Source organism: Oxyura jamaicensis, chromosome Z (assembly GCF_011077185.1).
Source record: "Oxyura jamaicensis isolate SHBP4307 breed ruddy duck chromosome Z, BPBGC_Ojam_1.0, whole genome shotgun sequence".
Classification (NCBI taxonomy): Eukaryota; Metazoa; Chordata; class Aves; order Anseriformes; family Anatidae; genus Oxyura; species Oxyura jamaicensis.
Window position 1 is genome coordinate 28,058,118 of NC_048926.1, and position 19,412 is coordinate 28,077,529.

The following is a 19,412-nucleotide window of genomic DNA, read 5'->3' on the forward strand; positions in this document are numbered from 1 at the left end:
TTATGTTTTCATTGTACTTTATCTTTGAAAGCTAACTTCCAATTAAAATAATGAATTTTGTGAAGCAATCATTTCATTGAAATAGATCTTCCAGTTAAGCTGACTCAGTTTTTTATTTTATGAAGCAATCATTCCAATTATTTCTGTTACACCTTAGGTATATAAATGTTATTTTATAAACAAATGAAAATGATACAACCCTGCACCAGCAGGTTTGTAATATAAATTAGGCATAAAACAGTGAGATAATTGAGTGAAGAAAGTTCGAGGACTGGGAAATAGTCCTGCAAATGAGAAATAATATCCAGTGTTCTGCTCACACACCTTTATCAGTCCAGTCTATGTGCATATGGTACATTTGGTGCATCTGTGCTGTATACACTGACATTTTCTTAGGACAAACATTCCTTCCCCTGTGTTTGTTGTCTATGAGGTGTGCTGAGGAGACCCTGTAAAGGAGGGTCTGGAGGAAAGCTGGGCAATTGAAGTTTTGTGGCATACCGTAGGAGGAAGAACATGCTGGAGGGCTGGGGAAGGGTAGGATGTTGATGCAAAAAGCTAGTAATTGCTCCTTATGCTTAAGGAAATATTTACATGTTTCATCAACCATTATGTATTCTGAAAATAGCAACTCTCCACTCTTTTTAAGAATTTTGCAATATTTGATCCTTTCAAAATCTTTTGGAGCTATGGGACTCCATAAAAAAAAAAATTCTCTCTCATTCTCTTGCTCTTTATTTAAACACAAAGCCTATTTCAAACCTTTCTTTCTGTAAAAAGGTTTGGAAATGGAACCTACAGAGGCACAGAAATCAGATGTCTGTATCAAAGGATATAAAATATCTTTCTTGCAAATTTTAACCTTTGTCTGAATCCTGTGATTTCTGTGCACTAAGCACAAATTAATATTCTAATGGCCAGAAATGTGAGTGATGAATGATGTATTCTCTGTCTCCCTTAGTTTGGAGATTTTCTATTTGAAGAGGAGGTGGAACAGTGTGCTGACCTATGTCAAAGAGTTCTCCATCACTGCAGCAGCAGCATAGATGTTACACGGACTCAAGCCTGTGCTACTCTTTATCTCCTCATGAGATACAGCTTCAGCTCTACCAGTGTAAGATTCTGAGAACACCTATTTCATGACCAAGTGAAAGCAAAACTTAAGTTGTGATAACACATCTACAGATTTAAAAATGCTGTTTCACATATTTGAAGTCAAAGAGGTGCCTACAAGTGTAGGGGAAAAGTAGTTTTAATTATTGTTCTGTGTTTTGTTTAGGAAAATGTGATTTATTGTTTTTTACGCAGTATCTGTAATGGATTTTCAAATAGGCTTCTGTTAGCAATGGCAAGACATGATCTAGTGACTGGGCTGGGTAGGTCAGGTTGTTGTTTGGACTTGATCTTGAAGGTCTTTTCCAGCTTAGATGATTCTATGATCCTGTGATTCTATGGTTAAACAACAACACTCTTCAGTTTTTCTTGTATTCTTTTTCACTCCTGTGTCAGAACTGCTTAAACCTAGATCAGTTCTACTCTAATGCTGTTACAGCCTCAGTAGAACAACTGTATATTGTTATTAATGTGAATTATCCACTTGCCCTTTTGTGTTGGGAACAGTAAACTAGGCTCTGATTCTACCCATGCATGCAGAGCAAAATGCTTATTTTATACACGTAGATTCCTAATGTCCTAGCCTGTAAGGACATTCGCTAGCATTCTGGATAGCATCTGATTTTACACAGTATTTTTCCTCTAGTTTTTACTTTTAAAGTCTTGAATAACTAAAAAGTGTTGGCTTTGCAGAATTGGCCTCTGACACAGATATCTGCAAAGCATGGTGCATTACCATGTGAAGCCCTCAGAGGCCTTTTGCTTCCCAGACTTGTTTCCAGAATGCTTACACAGTCCTGCTGCCTCTCCTTCTCTGTGAATGGCCTGATCTATACACCTGCTGACCTGTCCAGAGGGGAAAAGAGAATTGCTTTTAACTTTCCCCCTGTCTGAAGCAAGCATTTGTATTACAAGGCACATTCTTGCCCCAAAGCATGGACACATCAGAGTCAGGGTTTGCTGATTCTTACTTGCCTGAGCAGTGACTTTATCCACTCAGTGTGGCAGTGGAAAGTGTGTTTGGTTTATGCAGGAGACAGAGATATGTGAACTGATATGCGTGGTGTGGTGTAGCCATCATTCTCTTGTTTTTGTTTTTTTCTTCTGAAAGAATTTTGCAAGAGTGAAGATGCAGGTGACCATGTCACTAGCTTCTCTGGTTGGCAAATCACCCGAATTTAATGAGGAATTCCTTCGACGTTCTTTACGAACCATCCTGGCCTATGCAGAAGAAGATGTGGATATGCAGGCAACGCCATTTCCCCTTCAGGTCAAATCATTTGTGATATCTGTGGCTTTATATCAGAGCTTTCACATAGGAATGTGCTTGGAGCAAGACCTAGAATCTTGGTCTTCCACAGTAATGAAAATAAGGATGCAGAAGTTATTGCTTGAGCTTATCTCTTATGCAATAATAAGCAGGACAAAAGTGGAGGATGTAATTTTGTAGAATAAACTCTTGGAAATTTCCATTGGAATCACATTAGAGAAGAGTTATCTCTTAGCTTTGTGCACAGTTTTTTCCTAGACTCCAGCAGGAATTGTACACCGCAAGAGTTTCCCAAGAAGGAATCTGATTAATTATATTTTCAGACAAGTAGCACTGTGGAAACTTATCTCTCAGTTTATAAGGTAGGAGTAACAATAATGAAAAACATTTCAGACAAGTTCCAGGTGCTTTGCTGAAATTCTTAAAATAACTTAGTTTGTGTTGAAGACTTACAAAAACACCTGCTTTGTTATCAGATCACAGTTCAACTAAAGATGAACTAAATTAGCACATAGGTTTGTGGTGTTTTGCTTTGTTTATTTTTTTCCATTCAGAAATAAAGTGATCACAGGGGTCCAACTCATTTTGATTCATTAAAATGTTTGTATAAGATTTACTATGTCAGCAGTGTTTGCTGCATTGAGCAGAGCTGTAAAAATATACCTAGTAGCAATTCAGCATCCTGTCATTTCCTTGGCTAAGAGGAACTAAATGGGAATAACTTATAATTTGGTGAAGATGCTGGTGTTTTTCTAGAAGGGAAAAAATGTCTGAGAAATTCATGTGGATCTTTGTATTACTGCAGGTAGAGGAACTGCTGTGTAATCTGAACAGCATCCTGTCAGATACAGTGAAAATGAGGGAATTTCAGGAAGATCCAGAGATGCTCATGGATCTCATGTACAGGTGAATCCATTTACAATTGTTACTGAGGAAATTCTGCAGTGAGGTGAGCACAAGAGCTGTGTATGTTAGGGACAAGCTGTGGACAAAACCAATGGCTGTTCTGTATGTACACTGCTACTTCAGCACAGCTGACTTCTCACAGGGGGCCCAGGCAGGATGGACAGTACTGCAGGGGAGCCAATGGAAGGTGGCTGGTGAACATGGGCCTGGGCAAGGATGGGAGTCAGGGACTAATGATCACTGAAGGGTCCAGGCTTCAGGAACTTTACTCTCCTCGTAATCTCTCTCTGTCGTGGTTCCTCTTCCCTAGTTATTTCTTCTGTCCAGTGCTCAGTGAATCATATTCACAGAATACAGAAAGAGGTGTCTGCTTCCATTTACCCCAGGTAGAGAATTACAGAAGTCCTTTCTGTTATTTGAGAAGAAGAGATCAGTCATGTCTCCTTTCTTCCTTGTGTTGTTAGAATTGCCAAGGGATACCAGACATCGCCTGACTTGAGACTGACTTGGCTGCAGAACATGGCAGAGAAGCACACCAAGAGGAAGTGCTACACAGAAGCAGCCATGTGTCTTGTCCATGCTGCAGCACTGGTGGCCGAGTACCTCAGCATGCTTGAAGATCATAGCTATCTCCCAGTGGGCAGTGTCAGCTTTCAGGTAAGGAGAGGATCCAAAGTTCTGACAGTATAAGGCTGGGATGATCTGTCGTGGTGTGTGTATTTCTTCCTGTGTTAAAGCAGAGTAAGAGTGCATGTATGGATAGGAAAAGTTACAGTAAATCCATCAGCACTTTTGATAGGTTGTGCTTATGATTTATTACACTCACTGATGAAAACTAGTACTGTAGTATCTCTCTGTCTCTATTTTCTCTTTGCATCCTTTGGATGCTGTAATCTCATGTTTGCCAAATAGAACCCTTCTATTATCATATGTCTTTTCTAGGATTGTTTCTTAATAACTACAGATAAATCTTTCAACCTTCTTTCGGATAAGCTAGGTAATTGGAGCTACTGTGTTCTTTTAGATATGTTCTCCGATTCTTTGACTGTCCTCTAGTTACTAACCAACATCCTTCTCAGTAGTGAATGGCATAATCATATTAGTAAAAGTGTCCCATAAGTTCTCTAACCCTGTGAACTATCTCTCATTTTTATCTTCAAAGACACCAGTGGTTGTTTTTGCCTTGTTGGGCTCATTTCTCAGTGATACATTGATCTTTTCCAAAGAGTTTTTGTGTGTTTTTTGTTTGTTTGTTTATTTGTTTTCTTACACACTTCTTTTCTACATCTCATGGATAAGAAAGTCATTCTTTATTGTCAGAGTTAGACATAGTGAAATCCAAGTATTTACTCATATATAGTTTATCAGATTATGCAGTTTTAGTTATCCTTATCTGAACTAATTTTTATGCAAACTTAGTGAGTTTATCACTTTTTTTTTTCCACACATAATTAAAAACCGGAAATGACTGTACCCTTAAAATATCCCCATATGTAGATTCTTCATATGTGATTATTTTCTAAGACATGTGAAGATCTCTCTAAGATTATTTTTCATTTGTAGTATTTGCTGCAATGCTTTGGAATCATTCTAAGCAATTAATAGAAATGTTGTGCAGTACTAACTCAGATGTTGAATAGATATCTGTTGTTTGGGCATTATTGCCTTTGTCAGATTATAGTCTCTTTAGAAGTAGAACCTGAGTTTCTATAGTCTGGTGTTGATTCAGATTAATTACAATTTCTGATTTTTTTTCCTTAGTAAAAGTTTGTATCAGAATTTCCACTATTTTGGCTGGAATGTAGCCTGATAAACCTACCAATGTCTGCTTATCTTGTTCACTTTTTAAACAGTGTAGTTCCCAAAAGACATTTCCTCCTCTGGAACTTTTCCAGTTTTCCAAAACATATGGCAACTCAGTACTAGCTGCCTGAATACCCTTTTGCTTAGTTCATTTGAAGAGTTAAGGGACACATTTTATGATTCAGGTGATTTTGAAATGGCTAACACTAGTAGTTGGTACATTCATCATCCCTTGATATAATCACAACACATTTGTTTTTTCCTTTCGGAATAGTAAATGTGAATATTATTGAACAACATGGCATTTTGCATTGAGTTTAGTATGTCGGGAAATAGAATTCACAATTCCACCTCAGCAGTCAGGCAATGGACTAGCATTATTACAATTCCTTTATAATTAGTACACTGGTAGTTACCTGTATATACTTTTTACTGGATAATCTTCTGGCCATGGATTTACACGTCTGCATCCCTTTTTCTTTTGCATCCCTTATCAGTTTTGCATTCCTAATTTGTACCCTACATTAATTATTTCTATTTTCTTCTTTCCTCCCTACTTGTTTTATATGATTATCATCTGGATGTAGATGAAATCTGCATTCCTTTTCCAAGGTCTTGCTGCTCCCTGTCTACAATGAACACTTGTAATCTTGCACAGTTGACCCTAATGCAATTCCTTCTTTCATTCCTCCCAGACAGACCAGATGAATGAGTGTGGTTCCAGTTATTTTAGAAAAATAAAGTCTATTCTACAAGGCACTAAAGAAGATAAAACTTAGGAGTTAAGAGTATCTTAGACAAATCCGTCTCCTTCGTCAAAAGGCTTATGTAACTGCATTTGCTAAAGGAACAGTTGCTCCATAGGAAAGCGGTAATTAAATGCCTTAATGACCAGAAACCCAATTACAAAACTCTTCATCTGACAGCATAATTTTAAACCTCAGCTTGCTCAATGACAATAATTAACTATAATAGCACCTTGCATTTTTACAAAGCTTTTCAAGAGAGGAGCTCCTGTTCTTTACAAACAGGTTTGTGTTTTGCAGCACCTGTGACTACCTTGTTCAGATGACCTCTTTAAAAAAGAATAACACTACTCAGTGTCCCAGCTTTACCTGGAGTTCCAGATCTCAACCACTGATTCTTTCTGTATCCATTTCTCAATTTAGCTTGAATATGGAATTAACTAATATTGCTGATACGTATTCAGTTGTGGAATTGAGAGAATTAACGTGTATAAAAACTATTGTTCTGAATAAGCAGAAGTGTTATCTTTTTATATATGTATACATGCATAAAAGAGTAAAGTGATGTAGCAAAGAATTAAACAAGTTGACCTAAGTTTCTTGCAACAATTCCATTAACATCCAGACAAGTGGTTGTCAGTGATATAACACTTGTCCTTATACTGTGCCAGGCAAAACTGTGTATGTTCCCATCTCTGCAATCATAAAACTATCCCTGGAGATCAGCAATTTGTGTTTGCAATAAATCACACTTACAAGTGATGAGGAGGACTTAAGGAAAGTATGAACTATATATGGACTAACTATGAAGTCACTTTATATTACCACAGACAAGGTCCTAGTATGTGTATGTCTACCCTTTGAGACACATGGCTAATTAGCCTGGGCCTGGTGTTAGGCTATTTCATGCATGCTGTTTTGGGGATCTAAGCTGCAGTCTTCCTTAGCCTTTCTTAATCTTCCTTAGTTTTAGGGATCTAAGTTGCAGTCTTCCTTCCTAACATGGGGATAAGGGCTGATGATCACTGCCAAACCTCTGGAGTTCACAAAAGTATCTCCAAAATAATTGCAAATAATATATGACATAACTTATGTATTGCCTTTATCATATAGTGACTTACAAAATTCTTCCATATGGAAGGTAGATCAAGGCTAAAGGTGAATGAGGTATGTCCACTTTGCAAAGCATCATACTAGCACCAGAATTATGTCATGGAGGTGGCCTTCTATTTACATGTGGATTGTAAAACTTGGAAATACATGTCTGACATAAGTTATTACAGATTTAGAACCAAAGAAGAGATAATTAATGTATGTGATTTTCTTGGTTTTCTCTCACAAATAAATCACTTCTCTGGACACTTTTCCCATTGCTAAAGAAAACAAAACAAGAAAGCCTTCAAAAGCTACATGCCACTCTGTGAAAATAGTCCTAATGGCTACTGTTACAGAAAGGGAAAGCCAGGAATTGGACTGTAACATGTTGTATGAGTTTCCCTAGATATGTGCCAGGTATGCCAACTGTGGTTTATGTCACTGTCTTCCATGAGATTGGTAGGTCAAAAATGGCAGACATTGGAATGCTAAAAGGTGCTGCAGTTTTCCCTCTGGCTGAAATTCAGACATGTTCTTTACTCCTGCAAATGCTGTCCTGAGCATTGTGCTCACCCTCGCAGTGGAGCTGACGTGGTGTTCAGACTAGACACAGTAATGGCATCATGGCTGGAGTAAATTTCACCTATGGAGGAATAAATACAGCTACAAAACCCATGGGAAAAGTCCTGTGTTGCTAATGATGTGCAATGCCAATTCTTTATCTGAAATCTAATCAATAGTAATAGGCCTCAGTGTCTCTGCCATTTTATAAAGATGTCTTTCAGGAATCAGATAGCCAGCCAGCTGGCATCTATCCTGCGCTCAAACAGATTGCCATTGTCAGTTCTGCTGAACAGAGATACCATGACACCAAGTTAACTTATTTTAATTACTAGCAAATTGAACCTTAGGATTTCTGCTGTTCTTTAAAGTCACATATGCTAGTTCCATATTGTATTTGCACATATTTTAATGTGCGTTTACATGTTGTTCTGTATATTCTAGTATTTTTTATGTTGGTTCTACCCAGCGTCATTTATCCAAAGGGATCCTGAAGAGCTGTAGACTTGTTACTTTGTGGTCTAGAATCTCAAAGAGTGACTGACACTGCATAATTTACTTAGTTTTATTTAAACGCATGATAAGATAGTAACTTTAACAAAAAAATGAGTAAATTGTTCAGGATCAAGGTGTAACAGGGTAGAGGCTGAGACAAGAAGGATCATTCCAGTATTGTAGTTTGTAGAATAATATCATATATGTTCTGCTTCTTTGTTTGCAGAAGTTGTAAAATTAACAGCTTGAAAATTCAGCTTCTTCAAACAGCTCACAGGAGACCTGAGGTGCAGCCTGAATTTTTTTCACCTCTGAGGTAAAAGAAACTGAAAGGGCATGGCTGCAAGTGACCACTGCAGCATAGGAGATTCTGTGCATTGCAGATCCAGGGAAATCCAGCCACCAGCGGAAGGTCAGTTAGTGATCTACAGGAGTTTGCCTTTTAAACCTGAGGCGAGAAAGTTTAGGATTCTTCAAAAAATCTCCTGATCTATCATCTGTGAAGATTTATGATGTTCCATTTGCTTCTAAATAAGATTTAACTATGTACCCCCTGGCTGCACTTCCATCTCATTCTTCTTCCTGTCATATAAGTATGTTGAAACTTTTTCTGCCTTGGTCTTTACTGTAGACTATTGCTCTTGGATCTTGATTTTTCTACTCTGATTTATTTTAGAACATTTCATCCAATGTGCTAGAGGAATCTGCTGTTTCAGATGATGTTTTGTCTCCAGATGAAGATGGTATATGTTCCGGGAGGTATTTTTCAGAAAGTGGTCTGGTAGGGCTACTGGAACAAGCAGCAGAACTCTTCAGCACGGTGAGTGAGGGCCAAAAGCATGGGGAGATGTAGAGGGGCTATGCCAGCTTGTTTTCCTGCATACAAGGAAGGGCAGGGTAACTGCTCAGCCAGGCTTCACAGATCTGCCCCACTACGGATAACAAAGGAAGGGATGCATCTTGTGGTTGACCCAGCCTTGTCTCAAACAGCTCCACTTAACACACTTTACAAGTAGCCTAGCTCAGCCGCATACCCACCTCTACTATGGGGACTAGTGGGAGCATCAGCAGAAAGTCAATGACTTTCTGGCTGATATTTTCATGGGATGATACATCTTTAAAAAAAGGTCTTCTTTAAAATACAGATTTTATGAAAGATGTGAGAGTTGCTGCTACGCTTTCACACAGAGTACAACCACTGCCCAAAAAATCTACCTTTTCTATGTAGAGAGTCATGATGTTAATACTCAACTAGCTCATTGTATTGCTGCAGTGGTAAAGAGCATTATTTAGCATCTCTGAAGAAATCATTTGGGTTCCTTTTTTGCAGATGCAGGTTTTGTTGCTCGTTGGTCTCAATAAAGCCATACACACAAAACAAATCCATTCCCTCCTTCTCACCTAAAATTCTTAACTATTCTGGTCCATAACCAGAAACCACTCCTTCACACAGGAATTCGGGGTTGAGAGCTCAGCAGATCAGAGTTCCAAATTTGATCCAGTTCTTGGTTTAGACCTACTTTCAGAACTACCTTCAGAACTACTCTTCTAGTATTACTGGATTTTAGAAAGCTAAAATAAATTACATAAGAGATTGAAGTCCCATAAATACCCTTTTCAGCCTGTCCATTGATATAGATCCAGCTTCTTTTCAGAGTGCATGAGGACTCATTTACTTTCTTCTGTTTTTTTCTTTTTTTTTTTTTTTCTTTTTTTTTTTCCAAGGGGGGATTGTATGAAACTGTGAATGAGGTGTACAAAATTGTCATCCCTATACTGGAAGCACATCGAGACTTCAGAAAGCTTACTTTGACACACAGCAAGCTACAGAAGGCCTTTGACAGCATTATTAATAAGGTACTTGCAAGGCAAGGCAGCACTAGCAGGACAGGTTGCTGGGCTGCACTGTTTGTTTATGACTGACGATAATAAAATGAAAACTGGTATGAACTAGATCCATTTCCTTTTTGTAACAAAAGCTTTAATCTGCTTTGTCTTACCTATGAATTATATACTACAGTGAAAGAGGTTCTATTCTCCCTGTAAGAAAAAGAAGAAATGAATATAAAACTGTTTTAGAGTTACAGAAGGATATCTGAACAGACCTAGAATAAGAAGATGCCTGATTCAACCTGGCCACATCTACTTAAGAGAAACAACCTTCTTGTCCATTACCTAGTGTTTTCAGTTCTCAAGCAGAAGAAAGACAAATGCCTGGCTGAATTCTCAACATGCATGCTGCCCCCTTACTTCTCTTCCTCCAGAAGCATTTTACCCCTGAGTCTAGTCAGTTTCAAGTTCTTACCAACGTTTGCTAATTGCAAAATTTGAATTTTGTTAAATTTTATAGAATTAAAAAATAATATGAATATGTTCTTTTGTTTTGTAAAAGTCACTTCATGGTCAGCCTAAATTTTAAGTTAGTTTTCAGTCAAATGTTCCCTTCAGCCTATATGCTTTCTTTCACGAATATGTGCTTCTAATTCATTGGCATTGAAAACACATAAAACTAAATATGGCTCTGAAATATGGAAAGACGTAGGATTAGTAGGTTTTCAGTTGTTTTCAATACATCAAATAGAAAAAAAGGAATTCACATTCTTCTATGTTGACATTGAATAAAAAGTATTTGTATTTTTTCTCTTTCTCTGTATCAATTAGGGTCAAAAGCGAATGTTTGGAACTTACTTCCGTGTTGGTTTCTATGGATCCAAATTTGGGGACTTAGATGAACAGGAGTTTGTTTATAAGGAGCCTGCAATTACCAAACTTCCTGAGATTTCTCACAGATTAGAGGTAAAGAAAAAAGATGTTGTGATAGTATAATCTCCTATGCTATGTCATACTTTCTAATGAATGAGCAGAACTCTTATATTATTACTGATATATAAAAATCAATCACATTCTGATCTATACTATAGATTATTCCCTTTGTACATATCCTTTCTTTTATAGCCTTTTTAGAGCAAAATGATGAAAGTGATCCATTCTCAGTACCTTGAGGGCATGTCTCTAACAGGAAGATTCATGATATGTTGAATGATTTGATCTAAGCAGGCCCAATATTTGCTTTGGTACCTTTACAACTTTTTCTTTGAACTGCAACGTTCCCTTCTCTTTTTAGCTGGAGCTTTACGTTTTTGTGAGCAGCTCACACTGAGCTTTGTCAGTAAGATGCCTTAGCCTGGCCAGTGGTGTTTCATGAAGCAGCGTGTTTACTGTGCAGAGCCCAGAAATAATCATAGTTGCTCCTTTTCCCTAGAGACACTTAGAGACACTTAGAGACACTTTGTATTAAGAACTAAAAACACTCTGGAATAATTCTGTTTCTTTTCCAGGGATTTTATGGCCAGTGTTTTGGGGAGGATGCTGTGGAAGTGATTAAAGACTCCGCTCCTGTAGACAAAAGCAAGCTGGATCCTAATAAGGTAGAGAAAGTACTACTGAGCTGAGTACTTCATCACAGAAAAGGAGAGAGTGGGATCTCCGTCCTTCCTTGTGTGACTAGGGAGATCCTTAAAGCCAAGAGAGTCAACCATATCCTGGGGTGCATCAAGGTAGCCAGTCAAGCAAAGGGATTGTCCTGCTTTTCTCTGCATTGTGGCCTCACCTCAAGTACTTTGTGCAGTTTTGGGCACCACAATACAAAAAAGACATAAAACTGTTAGAGAGTGTCCAAAGGAGGGCTACAAGGATGGTGAAGGGTCTAGAGGTGAAGATGTATGAGGAGCGGCTGAGGTCCCTTGATTGTTCATCCCAGAGCAGAGCAGGCTGAGGGGAGGCCTCATGGCGGCCTGCAGCTCCCTCACGAGGGGAGCAGAGGGGCAGGCGCTGAGCTCTGCTCTCTGGGGACAGCGACAGGACCCGAGGGAACGGCATGGAGCTGGGACAGGGGAGGGTCAGGCTGGGGGTCAGGAAAAGGTTCTGCACCCAGAGGGTGGTCGGGCACTGGGACAGGCTCCCCAGGGCATTGGCCATGGCACTGAGTCTGACGGAGTTCAAGCATTTGGGCAACACTGTCAGACACATGGTCTGACTTTTGGGTGGTCCTTTGGGGACCCAGGAGTTGGACTCAATGGTCCTTGTGGGTCCCTTCCAACTTGGGATATTCTATGATTCTATGAAAGCTTACGTGAAAGGCTCAGTTTGGTAGCTAGTCACAGCAAATTGGAAAGTAGAAGCTCTGATCTCCAGTCCCTGCTCTTGCTCTAATTCCTGGAGTTATGCTGTGCCCTCTCCAGAGATAAGTTTTGTCAGCTCTGGAGAAAAGAAGGAGCTTTGAAGGATTTGCAGCTCTGTGCTGTTCCAGACCATGCTTAGCGAAGTGTGAACTATGGGATATTTCATATGTACCATTCCTTTACTCTTTTCTTGGTAAAGTACTGTAATGATTCTTTCCTCTTCTCTCAGGCATACATACAGATTACTTTCGTGGAGCCGTATTTTGATGAGTATGAGATGAAGGACAGGGTAACTTACTTTGAGAAGAACTTCAACCTCTGTCGGTTCATGTACACTACACCTTTCACCATGGATGGGCGCCCTAGAGGAGAGCTTAGCGAGCAATACAAGAGGAACACCATCTTGACAACAATGCATGCTTTCCCCTACATCAAAACTAGAATAAATATTATCCAAAAAGAAGAGGTAATTGGGTTTTGAGGACAGATCTACTTTCTCAGGGGCTGAAGCAGTCTCTGGGCAGAGGGGCAATGGTGGGGAGAGGGGGAGATTTTCAAATTCTTTGCTTGACAGAAAAAAAGAAGGCTGAATTTTTCAGACATTACTCTCATAAATTCGAATGGCATAGAACAGCTAGAGAAATGCAAGATGAGTACTTACTATGAAGCAGAGAGGATGGAGGATATACATCCTTCTTTTGACCTCCAAGTTGCTGTGCAGGAGGATACATGGAGCTCTGTTTATGGCTGTACTTCAGCTGATAAAGCATAGTTAAAGAATTAAATTGGGCTCAGAGCTGCTATAGAGACAAGGAAACTTTCTTAGCAGTAGGAAGTAGAAAACCCTTTAAGACATGAAATCAGTAACTTAGGATAATAATGAACACATACAGATAGGGAATCTGATCCAAATCCTATTCTTGCAAGGTAAGACGTCAAAGAGTTGTAGATCAGATGCAGCATTTATCAAGATGGCATTTAGAAAGAACAGTCTTCCTGGACTTCACAACTACTACTCAAACATGGATTGATGGTAGTTTTATTGCCAGATTTAGAACAGTTCAACTGTGTACATGGTTCAAATAATGAAGCATCTCTTCCATTTCCACTAGTTTATTTTAACACCAATTGAAGTTGCTATTGAAGATATGAGGAAAAAAACACAAGAACTAACTGCAGCCACAAACCAAGAACCACCAGATGCCAAAATGTTACAAATGGTTTTGCAGGGCTCAGTTGGAGCCACAGTAAATCAGGTAAGGGGTCAAAATAAGCTAGATGAATATTTCCTGCATAATGCTCTGCACTTTTTCCGCAATCATGTCTTGCACTGGGACATGTACATTTAGTCAGACATGTTTAGTCACAATGTGCATTTAAACTTTCTATGTAAACACTAAAATGGTTAGACATTCTGTTTCTGTGATATTGCCACCCCAGGTGCTATAAGAAGTGCTAGATACATCTCATGAGAGTTTGGTTCTCAGGTCACAGAGCCTCTAACATGGATTAGATCAGCTGAGGTATGAGTGTCAGGTCTAGGAAATGCTCTAAATTGACATAACATGTCTCTGTTGACAGAAATGGTCTTCCACGCTCCCTTCGCATACACAGTTCCTTCTTTTCAAACCAATACAGATGCAGAGGATTTCTCTGGCAGAGGCATTACAAAAAAAAAAAAAAAAAAAAAAAAAAAAAAAAAGGCAATCTCTTTTATTACTCAGGTAGTTCTCAGTGCAGTTCCTTCATCAGGTTTGCTATGTGGTTGTATCAAGTATAGGTGAAGTCAAGCAGAGGTGGGAGTGTTTCTTCTGGCAAAAGTGCTTGTTGAAGTGCTGTGTTGGTTGTAGGTGCAGATATTCACATAAGCCTTGTGGATTAATTCAAAGAAATTTCTATTTCTAACACTAGCCATCTCAGCCATTTTGTTCACTCCAGATACATCCTCAGGGAATGAGTATAATAATAACTCTGCTGTGGGATCATCACAAACTAACAGTTCACAGAAAATACATGGAGCCAAATACATGGGTGCCCAAAAAGAAAGCTGAGATGTGGCTATAATAACATAAATATGCCCAGGAAAAAAAAAAAAAAAAAAAAAAAAAAAAAAAAAAAAGTTGGCATTATTCACCTATTCACAGGACTTGGTTTCTTTGCTGAAAGCCTAAAAACACTTGGTTTCTCCAGATTCTTCATCAGCCAAAGCCTCCAGTATAAAGTAAGATGCAGTTTTGAGCTTTGGAGAGTGGCACCTTTCTGCCCTGGGCTTATCTAACTCCCTTGAGGTCTTTGTAATACCAAGCATAAGGAACTGTGTTTCTCTCATGTAACCAGATTGGGTAGTACAGCTACCCCAGATCTTCGCTATTGACTAGAATTTATTCTTTCTCTTCTTTGTGTGCCTGGAGTAGAAATAAAAGGAGAGGATAAAATGCGATAGCCAAAAACCCTAACAAAAATAAAATAGGGAAAAAAATGGCAAAAAAGTCCTGTTCTCATGACTGCGTGTGGTTTTATTTTCTTTCATAATTCTACATATGAAATAACAAACAAAATAACCAAACATGTGGTCTGTTTTCAGTCTAAGCAGATGTTTTTCTATTTTCCTTTGTTATTCCTATAAGGGACCGCTAGAGGTAGCACAAGTGTTCCTGGCTGAAATTCCAGCAGACCCCAAACTTTATCGACATCACAACAAGCTGAGGTTATGCTTCAAAGAGTTTATAATGAGGTCAGTAAAACAAAACTGAAATATTGAATTGCATCAATAATGTCATTAATGGCAATAATGCAACAGTAATAAGACTGTATAATTAATTATGCAAGATAGAACCACAAATCCTGACGGCTCACGCTTCAGACACATGGTGCAGAACTTGTCTCTGCTTCATGGTCAGTGCTTTGGTGGGTTTTGCATCCCAAATGAGAGTAAATTTTAACACTTCAAAAGAAGTATGTAGAAAATAAGAGCTTACATTTGTTTTGTCTTCTGATATTTTAGAGAAACTGAGCACTTAAGACTAATGCTTTTATTTTATTAAATGATGTTTATATATAGGAATATAAATGTATAAATATTTCTTATATATATTTATATAAGAAAATGTTTGACCCTCTCAAGACACATGGGTAGTGATAGACACATATGGCCTTTGCTTTGAGATATGTTTGTAAATTTTAATAAGCATACTCATATAGGAAGATACTTATGCTTTTTAGTCCAGACAAAGCACCATTACTGAAGGACAACTCTGAATAAAATCAGAATGAACCTTGTGCATATGATACTACTGTCAAATACTGTAGCTGCATATGTTGACAGAAAGTTGGCCAGTTACTCAGTACTCTGCAGCCATTACATTTGTTTTGTACTATTATTGTTTGGTGTTTTGTTTTTATTTTTATTAGCTCTCATGCATTTCTAACATCCTTAAAAATATTACCTCAGTTTGTGTGCTTGGACAGAGATTTATTACTAGTCCTTTTTCACTTTCAACTTGACCAGCTATCAGAGGAATGCGTTGTCCGGAGGAGTCAGCAACTGGGCCATTCAGATTACCTAATGCAAAGTTAATGAGTTTAGCAGAACTAGGTGATACATGTCATGCCTTCTTTTCTTTCCTTTTGTCTAGGTGTGGTGAAGCAGTGGATAAGAACAAGCGCCTTATAGCTGCTGACCAGCGGGAATATCAGCAAGAACTCAAAAAGAACTACGGGAAGCTGAAGGAGAACCTTAGGCCCATGATTGAGAGAAAGATCCCAGAGCTGTACAATGCTGTAGTGAAAGTCCACAGCACAAGGTACAGATAGGGCAGGACTTTCTGTTGCAGCTATACAAAAATATGCCTTTTATTTATTTTATTTTTTTTTTTTCAGGAGGAAAAGTAGGTTTAGCAGCAGCAAAAAACAGGCCATAATACATACTGTCAAATTCATACTTGATGAAAGAAGTCTGTTGATTTCCACTGGAGCAGAATGTAGTATTAATTGTGTTTCTCAAGCATTTCCATCATGGATTAGGGACTGATGTCATTTTAATGCACAGTGACATAAGACTTTCCCTTCAACCTGACCAAGTGTATCTTAACCATTTCTTAAACACTTGAAGCCAGATAAGAACATGTATATTTTGAATGTATGGCACCTTGTGGTGTTAGCCAGCATGAAGTAAGAGTGATTCTTTCACTTCCAGACAACATAATCCAGTCTAGTCCCATGACTGAGACAGAAGAGTCTTTACTTCTGCACTTTACTTACAAATATATGCTTCTTCGTAAATCTACTGTGTCTAGGGTGGGGTTGGAGGGGAAGAAGGACTAAGCCTCTGGCCTGTAAACATGTAACATGTTTCAGCTGGTGATTCGGAAGCTGTTCCTTTTCACAGAGCAGGTATTTCCTGGATTTTTTTCATTTGCAAACTTTATTTCTGGATCCATTTCATTGCAGGGAATCTTTTCATAACCACAGTTTTAAGAAATATGATGCCCAGAGTTCACAAAGCACCTAAGGACTAGCTGCTTCAGCCAAAGAAGAGCTTCATGCCAGAAGTGATGGAGTATTCAACACCAATGAAATCAGAAATCTCTTACAAGATAGCACGTGCTCTTCCTGGACAGCATGCATTTAAATGAGATCTCAGAGAACTGTGGGGGTGACCCCAAATCAACTGTATCTCATGAGGGCTTGGGAAAAAGGGGGGACTTTTTAGATGCTTTTACATTTATTGTGAAATAGTCATGTAATGCAGGAGGGGCAGACCATTGCAGTGGTCAGTGGCATGAGATTGATCACCACTGGCAGGCTGAGGTTTGGCTGTGGTGTTACATGAATCCAAACAAGATGTCTAAGAGACGCTGAGGAATGATGTATATTTATGTTCCTTTTCCAAGACAGCATTTATCCATGTCCATTTGGCACTAAAACACATTCTGCAAGTTAATCACATGCTTAAATGTTTTCTTAATGAGAAGGGACATGGACCCCTGCTCAGTGTTCACTGAGCTGGAGCTGTAGGAAGGAAAAAATTCCTTCAGTTTCTATCACCAGTTTCCATCACAGCGTTTAACTGCAGAGAGATTTCCGCACAAATTCTCTTACCAAAGCTCAGAAAGCAAGTAGCAATAAGTAATTCTTATAGATTTTTTATTTTTTCTTTCTTTTGTATGAAAAGTATGTACATTTCTTGTGAAAAGTAGAGACAACTAGCTGACATGTTGGATTTCTTGTATTTCTTAATAATCAGTGTCAGGTTTAGCAAAGCTAACAAGTAATAGTTTAAAAAGAAGGCGCTAAGCTATGACTGAATTTTATTATGTAATGCTCTTACATAGATAACCTAATTCAAAATTAACTTCAAAAGCACACAGTGAGGATTTCCCACAAAGCACTTACGAAGGCTTTACTGCATTTTAAGATAAATTAGCATGTAATTTATAATGCCTAATGCTTAGTATTTTCTGAGCCCTAAGCAAGCATCTTACTAAATAATCTTTACAGCACTTCTCTGAAGTAAGTAAATACTATTTTGCAGATGGGGATGTTAATACACAGAGATATTAAGACTTCAGAACTCACTTAGTGAGGCCATGGCAGAACCACAATTTGCACTGTGACCTTGCTTACTGTGTAATGCTCGTGTTTTGAAATAAGTTCCCCTCATGTTACTTCCTTCCCTCTATCTTTTCACTGTTTGGAAATGATAATGCAATGCTGATTCAAGTAACCAATCCCATTTGCCCAAGAACATAATTTAACGTTAAATGAAACAGTGAAATTAGGATTTTTTTTCTATGGTTTTAGAAAATTATAGGGAACCTTCTCAGAGCTCATGCCATGTGATTCTCAATACAAAGCCTATTTGCTGTGTGAGTACAAGGTAGGCTGAGACTGCTGCTTTTAGTGAAAACATTTTGACTTTTTATGCTCATCATCATGCCTTCCCAGAAGTCCCTAGGAATTTCCTAGAAATCTTCCAAGGCTTCCATTGTCATCTGAGTAAACCAGATTTTGCATGTAATATGCAGAAGATTCACCAGAGATGGTCTAACAAGATGAGATGTGGAAACAAGTTAAAATGCTGCACTTACATAGCGCTTAGAGTGCAAGGAAACTTCCCTTCTCATTCGCAGTCTTGTTAAATGTAACAATCAAAAATAAATACTGTGATTTTGAAGTGAAAGCATCCAAAGTATGTAAATATATATATACTATAAAAAGCTCAAAGGAAAAGATGCCTTCATGGAGTGGATTTTCTATATTAAAGCTACTGTGAAACAGTTTTAAGTTAGAAAAATGACTAATTTCCCAAAACTTTTAAGCCATGAAATCTCAGCCTGTCAAAGCCTAGCCCCTTATCTATCTTCTTTAGCAGCCTATTTTGGAAGAAGGTGAGAATACTGTCACATTTCCACCCCATAATCCAGCCTCATTGTTTACACAATACTTACCCTTTACAGCTAAATATCAGAAATGTCAGGTAAACAAAATCAAATCAAATGAAAAAAATCCTACAGGTGTACAATATAGTATATAAAAGTAATGAAGTGTTTTATGTTGTGTGGTCCTGTGCAACTGATCTCCTTGCGTTGTAACAATTCTCTGGGTAATTTGAATACTGAAGGACTCAATGTTCAAGTTCTGTGAGCTGAACACCCCTCAAACAGTTGGCCAGTCTAGCCCTCAGTTTGTAGCCCATGTCATCCCTTCCACAAATGACACATGGTTTGTACATTTCTTTGAAGAGTTGAACTTTGAACTATATGAAATGTAAATTTTCTACCTTATGATATTCTTTTTTCCAATAAAGTGACTGTTTAGTAGGAAGTTCAGAAGCACCATTGTGTTGTATCTTGTACCTCAGAAAAATGTGTCTGAAAACTTCAGTAGGAACAACCTTTCCTTGTAGAATCATCCATTCAGAAGAAAGCAAAGATTTGAGATGGAAAATCGTTGGTCTGTCCTTAGGGTAAGTTGTGTCTGTGCAGCGGTAACTGGTAACAGCTTGCTTCACAACTTCTTTTTTCATTCAATTGCCATGAAAAATGGCAGGTGGGAAGCTCAGTGACTAAGGCCCTCCTTTCTTCCTGCAGTGTGTAGGTATAACACAGAATCACACCTGATTCTTCAGTCACATGCTCTCTGGGCTATTCAAGGTCAGAGAAGGTTGTTTGTGTCTACACTTATTAGGTTCAGGGGTGAACTTTGGAGACTGTTACAGTCAAATGCAAACAACACTACCTC

At 38.4% G+C, this 19,412-nt stretch overlaps 1 protein-coding gene across 3 annotated transcripts in view; it reads left to right on the plus strand.

Annotated features, from left to right (window-relative positions):
• The window catches only part of DOCK8 (dedicator of cytokinesis 8), a 92,520-nt gene extending 75,209 nt beyond the window's left edge, over positions 1–17,311 (plus strand). For all 3 annotated transcript variants that reach the window (XM_035309080.1, XM_035309082.1, XM_035309081.1), the window contains 13 exons: positions 962–1,114; positions 2,225–2,383; positions 3,189–3,289; positions 3,754–3,946; positions 8,666–8,809; positions 9,715–9,846; positions 10,651–10,785; positions 11,328–11,417; positions 12,400–12,636; positions 13,283–13,426; positions 14,798–14,904; positions 15,806–15,973; positions 16,620–17,311. In XM_035309080.1, coding sequence (XP_035164971.1) covers positions 962–1,114; positions 2,225–2,383; positions 3,189–3,289; positions 3,754–3,946; positions 8,666–8,809; positions 9,715–9,846; positions 10,651–10,785; positions 11,328–11,417; positions 12,400–12,636; positions 13,283–13,426; positions 14,798–14,904; positions 15,806–15,973; positions 16,620–16,680 — 1,824 coding nt within the window. In that variant the 3' untranslated portion in view covers positions 16,681–17,311. The remainder of the gene's footprint in view (positions 1–961; positions 1,115–2,224; positions 2,384–3,188; positions 3,290–3,753; positions 3,947–8,665; positions 8,810–9,714; positions 9,847–10,650; positions 10,786–11,327; positions 11,418–12,399; positions 12,637–13,282; positions 13,427–14,797; positions 14,905–15,805; positions 15,974–16,619) is intronic.
• The last annotated feature ends 2,101 nt before the right edge of the window (positions 17,312–19,412 follow it).